The sequence below is a fragment of the Thermobia domestica genome, chromosome 1 (assembly GCF_964235325.1).
Source record: "Thermobia domestica chromosome 1, izTheDome1.hap1.1, whole genome shotgun sequence".
Taxonomy (NCBI): Eukaryota; Metazoa; Arthropoda; class Insecta; order Zygentoma; family Lepismatidae; genus Thermobia; species Thermobia domestica.
Genome location: NC_137454.1, coordinates 154,515,565 through 154,526,273, shown reverse-complemented (window position 1 = coordinate 154,526,273; position 10,709 = coordinate 154,515,565). Strand labels below are relative to the sequence as shown.

The following is a 10,709-nucleotide window of genomic DNA, read 5'->3' as shown; positions in this document are numbered from 1 at the left end:
AATGTACCGTTGTTAACCGAAGTGAATTAATTTGTGCACAGATAATTTAGGCGTAAATTGAGGTAATTGGGTTTCGTATTTTCCTGAAAAAAGCGGTTGAGTGGGGCATGGACCTTCTAAACCGTTGATTACGAAATATCGAAAGTGCAAATAAGTATACGTCAGAAGTACCTAAAGAGTATGGAGAATTGCAATGAAACTTCATATAGGGGTAATTTACAAAACAATAAATGAAACGTGTTTTAATTTGTGCGGAAAAACAGTGTTGGGGCTTAGACCCCCTCCGAGAAAAAAGAAATATTACCGTAATAACGCAGGAAGGAGTGGACCGAAGCAAATGAAACTGTGTGTAGATATTGTATAGACCCAATGTAAAATTAGGACCTTCGTGGTTCTCAAATGTTCTTATCCGTTTTGCTTCAAATTTGGCACATCAACAGCAAACAGGAAATAAATCGACACGTGTTTTTGTTTATGAGGAAAAACATTGTAAGGATCAAAGGTGCCTCCTCAAATACTATAAAATACGCTATACTGCTTGTGCTTGTTGTTGATCTGCTAAATTTGAACAAATCGGATGGAGACACTCGTGAAACACGAAAGGCCTTATTTTACATATCCAATATCTACATACAATTTCATTCGCTTCGGTCCACTCCTTCCGCCACACAACGCCTCGGTCCACTCAATAGTTATTTGCTTTTCAGGAAAATACGAAACACGTATTCCCTCATCTTACCTCTACAATATTTGTGCACAACTTCATTCACTTCGGTTCACTTCTTCTTGCCCTTCGAGCATCAAATTACAAAATTCTGGCTGGGGGTTTTTTGCCCCCTAAAACCATTTTTCCGCAGAAAATTAAAAAAAAAAAAAAAAACGTATTCGTTTATTTTTTGCCTACTGTCCATACACAAAGTTTCGTTGCAATTCTTCATGTTCTTTACGGACATCTGACATACTGTTATTAGAACTTTTGATATTTCATGATCAAAGGTTTGGAGGGGTCCGTGCCCTACCCAACCGTTTTTTCTAGGAAATACGTAACCCGCATTCCCTCATTTTCCATCTACAATATCTGTGCACAATTTGATTCACTTCGGTTCACTTTTTCTTGCCTTTCGGGCGTCAACTTTCAAACTTTTTAGTGGGGACTTTTGCCTCCTAAAACCGTTTTTCCCCAGAAAATAAAAAATACGTATTCGTTTACTTTATGGATAGTATCTACCTGCCAAATTTTATCAAAATCGGAGTGTTGCACTTGGGAAGTGTTACATGTTAGAAATATTACATTAAAGATTCCTACAAAGACACAGGGATGCTCACAGTCGGTTGAGGGGAGATAATTTTTAATCGAAAATGGTAAATCAAACTCGAGAATGGGGAAAGAAAGATGAATTTGGGTAAAGAATGATAAATCTGGAGGGTTGAGCCCTAGCCCTTGGGAGATTGTGCATCCCTGCACAGATAAGTATTAATATACAAATGTACATTTTTATGAGTTGGAAACATATTTTTAGAATGCACTCTCTACGACTGAAAGCGTCTTCTGACATTTTAAATTTCAACCGCCTTCTTTAGAAAATTCTGAATTGCAAATACTTGGTATCAAGTTTCAGCAAGACAGAGATAAAAAAAAATCTGGTACGTAGAAAATATTCATATTAAAAATAATAAACTAATTTGGAACGTATTTTATTAAAAAATATTTCGCAGATCTAGATAAGTATACACATATACATATGTACACATCCACACATATATACATGTATACATTCATAGCACATGAATTAATCATTATAAGCCATTCTAATCTTGCATATTTTCGGGCGTGAGTCTCACATTCATAATGGCTTTTTTAATAGCTTTGATTTATTTTCCATCAATACAACAATAAGTACTCGAATTAGCTTTAAAAACCTGGAAAGATACCTTCACAGTGCAGAGAGTAACTCAAAACACAAAACAAAGAATAATTTGTTACAATCGTTCCTAACTGTAACAAATAGTGACTAATGCTTCCATATCTCATTTGGCCTATCGACACTGAGATCAATGCTGTAAATATAGTATCTTTTTAGTTTTCACAAATATCCACGATGATTCACAAACTTCTTTTTTCTTGTTCACTTGCTCCTTCTTCTAACATTTTTCTTCTATTACTTCAGGTGCATCGCCGCTGCTGTTACTATCATTAAGTTTGAAATTACGTTGCACTAAGCTTCGACTAATATACTTCCAATATTCCCTGCGAATTGTATCATGCTCTTCTGCAAGGGCCTCGCACAACTGCAAAAAGTAATTCCAAAGGATACTAGTTCAATACCTTCACTTTTAAGTTATTAAAATAGATGATAAAAATTGCACTTACAATTGAAAAGAGACATTAAAATAAATACATAAATAAGATAAAGCACAACAAGAGTAACATTGCAACTGAATAAGAGTAAGGGAATCTCTATCATACTGCTCCACATAGATTTGCGTATCTATCTGTTTTACGATAATCTTCGTACATTTCATAAAATTTTAATGGATCTTGGAGTGTGATTTCTCTTTTGAGGGTTAGGGAATAAGTCTAATGCTTGGAGCTGAAATCCAAGGAAAATTGGGAGTAAAATTAACCTCAAAGTTGAAAGTTTATGCATACAGACTGGTGAAAACAATATAAAAACACCCAGTACGAATTCATGGATCTGGCCCAAAGTTAGTACATAACAACAAGGTGATAGTATGAGGTTGTAATCTTGCGCCCGTTTGATATATCGACCATGTTCTACAAGATATTCAACGGTAACTTCAGTTTAGGGAACAGAAAATAGTCGCAGGGGGGCATATCTGGAGAATACGGGGAAGGTTGCTGCAGCACATACACTTGCTTTTTGGCCAAATATCCTTGAGCAAGTACTGCCAGGTAAGCGGGTGCATTATAATGGATAAGGAACCAGCTACCTGGGACTGAGTATTCAGTCCGAACACGACGAATTCTCTTCACGAAACGCTCTTAAATACTTAAATAAAACTAGGCATTCACTGTGTGACTTTCCTGTACAAATTCATGATGAATGATACCCTTACTGTCATTGAAACACAAGATTATTGTCTTCACTTTTGACTTCTGAAGTAGAAATTTCTCCGTATCCCCACATCCCCATACACTTTCTGCAACAAATCAACAGCCTCTGTGGCACTTTTATTCAGTTTAATAAACAAATTTATATTCACTCTCTGCTCAATGGTGCTAGCTTCATGAGGGCCTCTCAGTGACTGCTGGTAATGGCGTCGTATTTCCCGTCATGCTTCCCGTGCGACAATGCGCTGTTGCCCGATTGAAGAGGAACAATTACTCTTTCGAACGCACATACTGGTTTACGGATTGCATTCACTGTTTCGTCACAATAAAACCAATCTCATTACTTAATTGTGGACGGTATATATATATATATATATATATATATATATATATATATACTGGAGTGAAACATTTCATCATTAAATAGAATTTAAAGTCTCTTATAGTTACTAGTGAAAGGTAGCCAAATCTCTACCTGCTTCTCATAACAAGAAATTGATTTTGAACGCCCTGCATTTTAGAAATCAGAGTCTTATATGCCATTGAAAGGTTGGCAATCCGTTTTCTATGTTTCGTCTTCCTATTATTTTGTCTTAATTCGAGGGGAGAAGCACCAGAAAGGGTAAAGTTAACAGTTGAACCCTTCTTCATTAGACAACACTACGTCCTTCACATTCACTGTCAGAGTGGACATATCAAACTACCACATTTTCAATTGGTCCAAATCTTTCAATTTTTTAACATCTGGAAGTAACTTTTAGACAATCGAGTTCCTTGATTTGCTAATCTGCTGAAAACTAGAAGACTCGTATTTTTCAATATTCTTTAATTAATTACAATTTTCTCCTCCAAAAATATTTATTTGTACTGATATTTCTACTTGATATGCTTTACGTTTACTTCTGAATCGATTCATTTTTAACAGACCACAGAATACTTGTAATGCTGAGAATCCACACATATCATTTTGTATGAACCAAATGTTAGTTTACAGTTATAAAAGAAACGAGGGATTGTACTTTTTGCAAAAAGAAACGTGAACGGAATGAGGTTCTTTTCAAAAGGAACTTCATAGACATTTGAAATGACAGATACTTTAGGAAACAAGGCTCCATCGTCTAACAACCTAGTTCTCTGCCACAGGAGTTTGAAATTGGAAAGTCCAGGGTTAGAGTACGTTTGTTTTATCTTAGCACGCTTCCCGCCAGTGCACTTCGTTGGTTTTTAAAGTACTTTCTGCTAGCACTCACGTGAACATTTTAACCCAATAGGCGTCTTATTGGCATTGTCGTGTAGGTGACGTCAATTGTCAGCCAGACCATCAATGAGGTTATTGCTATTTGGCGGGTATTTGAAGTACTTAGTTGCCACACGCCAACAAGTGTGTTAGAGTGACTTGTGAGCGGTGTAGCGTTTTTCTGTGTTTCCTAGCGTATTGTAACTCGCAACTTAAGTGCGGCGTGACAAGAACGTATTGCAGACAGATCCATACTTTAGGCGGGAAGCGTGCCAAGATAAAACAAATGTACTCTAGGTAACCATAACTAACAAAATGATAGCTGATTTATTACTAGTACCATATATACAATAGTAATAAAAGACTTATTTCGTCTGTGAGTCGTACCTGATAGAGATTGCTTCCGATTTAAAATGACAAATTTGAGATGCTCCTACCTCATGAAATTCCATGCCACCACACCAATGCTCTAGTTGATAGTTCTGTATTCTGGCAACCGCTGGGGATCGACATTTCAAAAGGAGAGTCATACGCAGTGTATACATGTCCTATCGCAAACAATCCTCTTCGTACTTCCAACAAGCTGTCAATTGTAAGGAATTTTCGCTAGTCAAGCCCATTTGAGAAGACTGAAGGGGTAATTTGTGCTGTGGTATCCATTCGTGAAGCATCCAGAGGATATATATGAAGGAAGTTACATGGATACCACATTTTTCTGCCATTTCTTGAAGGAACTTTCCCTATACTGGCGGTGCAATCTTTGGAAGTTTTTTTTTACACTATTTCTTTGTAGAAAATAGCACGAGGCCTGTCAGTCATATCTGTGGTATACATATCCCTTGTCTTGTGTGACAAAATATTTCCACCTATTACTCGTTAGATGATGTTCCCAGAACAATCGACTATTGATGTGACATGTTTTGGCAAAAGTTTCTGAACACCACGTTTTCTTTGACGCTTCTCCAATCTCAGATTACAATGAATTATGGTGTAAATTGTCTTGGAGAATTTTCTAACATGTTTTGTAATACACCTCTGTATCTGGTTTCTTTTTTTATGACGAGAGTCTTCACTTTCCTGATAGTAGCTAATGTACGGTTCGTAGCACGGAAGTTAGTTTGTTCCTGCCCTACAAGAACCTCCACACTCCTTGCCTCTTTTAAAGCAGATGATATAACATTCTTCGACGCAGTGAGGCCATGTTACGTGCACATCTTCGCGTATTTAGCATCGGCAAGCGCTGTTATGCAATCTTCTAAGTAAAAGTATATCTTCGGCAACATTCCTCAACACGAACGTTCACCACATCTACCAACGATAATCTTAGATATAATGATCCATACAATAGGTGATGTCATTCCTTTCGCGCTAGGTTGCACTACTATTGCTTCTAAAAATCATCACAATAGATCAGAAACAACCTTTATATTACACTGTTCTTACTGTTGCATAAAAATTATTAAAAAACTGTTGGCCTTGTCGCTAAGGCGCGCGCCTTTGTGCAGATGGTCTCGAGTTCGATTCTCGGCGGGAGAGCATTAAATGCATTACGGTGGTTTGGATTTCATCTTAAACTGTAAGTCTACGTCCCATACTGACTATATACTGAATTAGAAAGTTCAGGCTCAACAAACAAACGAACAATAACAATAAAGTATCAAAATAACTGCAATTCTATAATAACTATTCACTATCTGCTAGAAAGAACTCAGCACTAACAACTAAATTTTAAAACCACGCTTTACTGATTACTTTTTTTTTAAGTATATAAATATAGAGAAAGATATATATTTTACCTTTACTGCTCGCACTACGTAGCCATTATCAGTTGCAGTAGCTCTCTCTAAGTGTTCTTCACATATATCAACTAGAAGTGCAAGCAAATACGGTGACCTGCATCCTGATGCATACAAACTCTCACAGAATTCAGCTACTCTAGAATCTTGAGTTAATCCTCCTTCATGGTGAAGTAGAATTCTAAATTAAGATTAAAAAAAAAAAAAAAAAAAAAAACATTCTTGAACTTACGTAATAAACAAATTCAAAACTTCATCTGCAGATGAGATTTTTGAAAAAGGAATACGTGAATACATACACGCTCTCATACAATTTTTCCAGTCTTTAAATGTGAATTTATCTACTAGATTGGTGAGCTTGAAATGTCCGCCCCAGATGCATCATTTTTAAACCGAACGGGGGGAACATAGTAGCTGGTTAAATAGTCACTATTTGTAACTACACACTTTTACCATCGCTCCGCCAACGGCTGGATTTCGTGGCGAACGAAATTTGAAGTCCGTTAAGCGAAAAAGTCCTCAACTGCACGTTGCACCACCTGATCATCAGGGAAGATTCCTCCTAAGAAGTGATCGAGATGGCGGAAGAGTGGTAGCCATTGAGAGAGATATCAGGGGAATACGGCGAGTGAGGGAGGGTTTCATACTGCAACGCATGGAGAGCCTGCACCATCCTTTGCGTAAATGTGGGCGAACATTCCTGTCCAAAATGACACCCTGTACGTAAGCCATTAATGCATACTTGCGGATAAGTTTGCGCTATATTTTGTGTAACTCGGCACTGTGAAAATCAGTCTGAGAATTACATGACGGTGTTGGATCATTCCCACCATAGATCATCATATCACCAATAACAACTAAGGGTGGAGAGGTGATTTACGAAACCATCTTGGGCGTTGATCACGATCCAACCATTGTCCTGATCGTTTACGATTGTCGTAACTTATTTATTTTTCATCTGAAGTGACAATTCGATGCAGGGAACTTTCGTGGTTATTCCTTACACTCGGAGAACTTCACATCTCAAGACGGCGATTCTTGTTGGTCAGTGTCAACTCATGAGTCCAACCTTTTCACCTTACCAATAGTACAAAGCCGTCAAGCAACAGTGGAATAGTGTGTGCCAAACTCGCCTATAATGACACGAACAATTTTCCGAAGCCCGGCTCCACGGTGTTCCTGAGAATCTCATCCGAAGATGATGTTAGTCGATGCCCACAGGACTCACATTTCAATGTCGTGTCACCGGAACCGAATCTGACAAACCAACGGTGAATAATGTGTTCATTTGCTATTCTTCTACTTTTTTCGTTCTGCTGTGTAGAATGTCCCAGTTAGAATTCGAAACAATGCATCATTTGGAATTGTGTTATGATACACATTCATACGGCCCTATTCAACAACGCACTATCTCCTGACTGACTGGGTACCTCAGCCCGTTTGCCACAGGAGTTTGTAACACTAGATGTAGACTTCCGTCTATTCCTGTGTTGTGTTGCTAAGGTGAGTTTGCTACATGTCAAAGCGGACGTTTCATTCGCACTAACCTAATATTCTAATATTCTCAATAAATTGATTTCTTTTATTAAAGTACATCGTATTCTAAAACAATGGTTTAAAAACCTAAGAAATTCCCTCATGGTAAACATTTATTTTAGTAACTATACAGTGAAGAATTTGTATTTTACATACTCATCTAAACATCTCTAATCATCATCTACTCATCTACATACTAAAATCAAATTAACAGTTGCGGTTTATATTTTAGACCAACAATCATACATTTCTTAGGCGGAAATACTTAAAATGTATTTCAGATACCTGCGTACTAAAAATAAAATATCAACATAGCATTGTATCAAACAAAAACACAGTTTACTTGCCAACACATAGCATTAAAAAAGAAGCTGCTCAGCACAATCATGATCATGCTATACAGAATGGCTGGAGTAATAACGTGTTCTTATCAGATATGGCAGTTATACTATAACAGATAAGAGATCAGCGCGGATTCCGATATTCGTATCAATATAGTTTTTGCGGATATACTTTTACTTTCTTTGCGGGTGGCGGATAAAATTGGGGATACTCGTGAATAGACACGAACCATTTCATAATTTTTGGAAGCACTATTAAATATCAACTTAAGTTGCTTACCAGAAATCTATATTTAAGACGACTAAGTAACAACGTGTTTATTATTATTGATTTTATAATTTGTTTCTGGCAAATATACGAAACTTCACAAGCAGAGTGCTCCCAAATCAAAATGAGGCCCGAAGGCACAAATAATACTATTGTGTTGATCAACAACATATCATCGACATCTTTCAAGCCTTCTGGAAGTTGATCTTAGTCAACTAAATTCAACTAACGCCAGTCGCAGGAGAGGCGGTTTAAGAGATGGCTCTAAGGTAAAAAATAAAATAAAATAGAAAGTAATAAACAGAAAACCAAAATCCTAAGCACAAGGCATTCGACGTTGCCCCTGCGGCAGACTATAAGCAACTCATTTGATCTGATGAGAAACAATGGATATGAGGGAAGGTCAGAGAACGTCTCCAGGACGATAATGTACAAACCATTCTTGGTTTGGTGGAGACAACTTGATGTTGCGGTGGATGGTCAATCGGTATGTTCGGTGAAGCCGACAAATCACTGGCAAGATAGACATTCAACAATACGTCGACATCCTGGAGACGAAGCTTCTGGATAGACTCAAGCAATGGCAGATCAATATTAGGAACCTTATCTTTCAATAAGAAAGCAATCTGAAGAATACTGCTGGTATCACCATTAAATGTCTTTGACGATAAGGATTTTTTTTTCTTAGCTAAGTGGCCTCCACAATCTCCTAATTTCAATTCAATTGATCACCTTCGGGTTAAAGTCAAAAGATCCTTAACTCCGAAACCACGTGACTGTACGACTCTAGATGAACTTCGGAGCTGCAAGAAAACTGATTAGAATTTAGGCTTCCTTGTGTGCAAACATTATGGAATCGATCCCTCGAAGACTTCAGGCAGACATCCGTGCCAAGGGTGGCCACGTAAGATATCAAGAGAATGACTCTAGCTTAGTAATTAAAATCAACTATTTGATCATATATCTTATTTTGAGCATATTGTGTAAAATTTTGAAAATACACGAATAAATGTGGTTATTTTAAGATAATAATAAAAACTAGATTACTGTAATATACTACTTCATAACATAAGAAAAAATGGTGTAAAAAATGAAGTGCTGTTTCGTTCGAAAAATATTTTACTTGATCACTGCATATGGAAATATAGTGTACGGCCAGTACCGTATTTACGATTTTGTTTCGAGGGGGGGGGGGGTTGGCTAACTTTACTCCTGGAATGTGAAAATTCTGCAAGATATTTCATTTACTTTAAAATAGTAAATGCATATTTTACGTACTTTCACACTACATAATGTATTCATTAAAGCGTGCAATATTTACAGAGACCCTGAAATTAAAAGAAATGATGCCGAGAGTTGCTCAAAAACAATTTCTGAACAAAACAACAACTGAAAAAGAATTTCATTCAAAACAAATACATGTCTGCAAAATTTAAAGATCATTATACGAATGTTTACAGTATTATATAAAGTTTCAAGTTTTTTCTTTCTTTTTCAAGTGACTATAAATAAAAGCACCTATTACATAAGCAATGAATGCTCGCTATCACTAATATTTCTACTATACTTCTGGAATAACCACTATAAACAAATAAACGCATATACGAATATAACTAACCCTCTGAGGTAGTTCCATGCACTTTCATTATTTGTAACCTTTTCGATCATATTGAGAGCAAATCCTATTTCATGTTGAATAACTTCAGGTGTGAATCCTGTTGTATTCATAATAACAAAATATCGTTGATTCCACGCAGAATTATTTCGTATGTCTTCAATCAGCAATCTTTCTACAAATTCCATTTCTTGAGAAAATAATCTGAAATGTAAACGTAAAATTTATTGCAAAAACAATCATTGCTTGCACGGATACTCTTTTTTTTTTTTTCAGCATACAGTAGTCACGATAATATACAGGATGGAATATTTATCTTGATATGCCCTTTAATAGATAAAAAACATGGAAATTTCGCACCATGCAAATACCGCTAGGGATCATTGTTTGATATACTCTGCAATACAACCAGATTAAGAGTATTACCAATCCAATATAAAGTTATAGTTATTCAAATGGCTGCACGTTAGGTTATATATTTCAGATCTACGTGTTAAATAAAAACTTATACCATCTGTACCATACTTGTTATTCAGTGCTGCAAACTAAGGACGCTACAATATCACGGACATCGAAAAATAACCAAATTTTGGAGGATTCTATAACAGTAACAACGCAAGTGAGACGGATGAGCCAATCTACATTTGAAGTGCCATAGCATCGAATATTACCAGCATTATATGATTTATTTCGAACGAGCAGAAAGAATGTTACAAGGAAATGAAAATTTAACTTTTTTCAAACGACTTTATTTATATTACATTCAATTACGTAAATGGTTTTCAATAAGAATAAAGATTATAATGCCGTTTACGGCAATTTGATATGTCAAACCGTTTCGAG

General features: G+C 36.4%; 1 protein-coding gene across 1 annotated transcript in view; it reads right to left on the bottom strand.

The window, feature by feature from the left end:
* Positions 1-1,679: 1,679 nt before the first annotated feature.
* Fnta (farnesyl transferase alpha) overlaps positions 1,680-10,709 on the bottom strand; it is a 48,790-nt gene continuing 39,760 nt past the window's right edge. The window contains exons 5-7 of the mRNA XM_081764811.1: positions 9,870-10,070; positions 6,107-6,287; positions 1,680-2,289 (exon numbers count right to left, since the gene is read on the bottom strand). Of these exons, the coding sequence (XP_081620937.1) occupies positions 2,143-2,289; positions 6,107-6,287; positions 9,870-10,070 (529 nt within the window). The 3' untranslated portion in view covers positions 1,680-2,142. The remainder of the gene's footprint in view (positions 2,290-6,106; positions 6,288-9,869; positions 10,071-10,709) is intronic.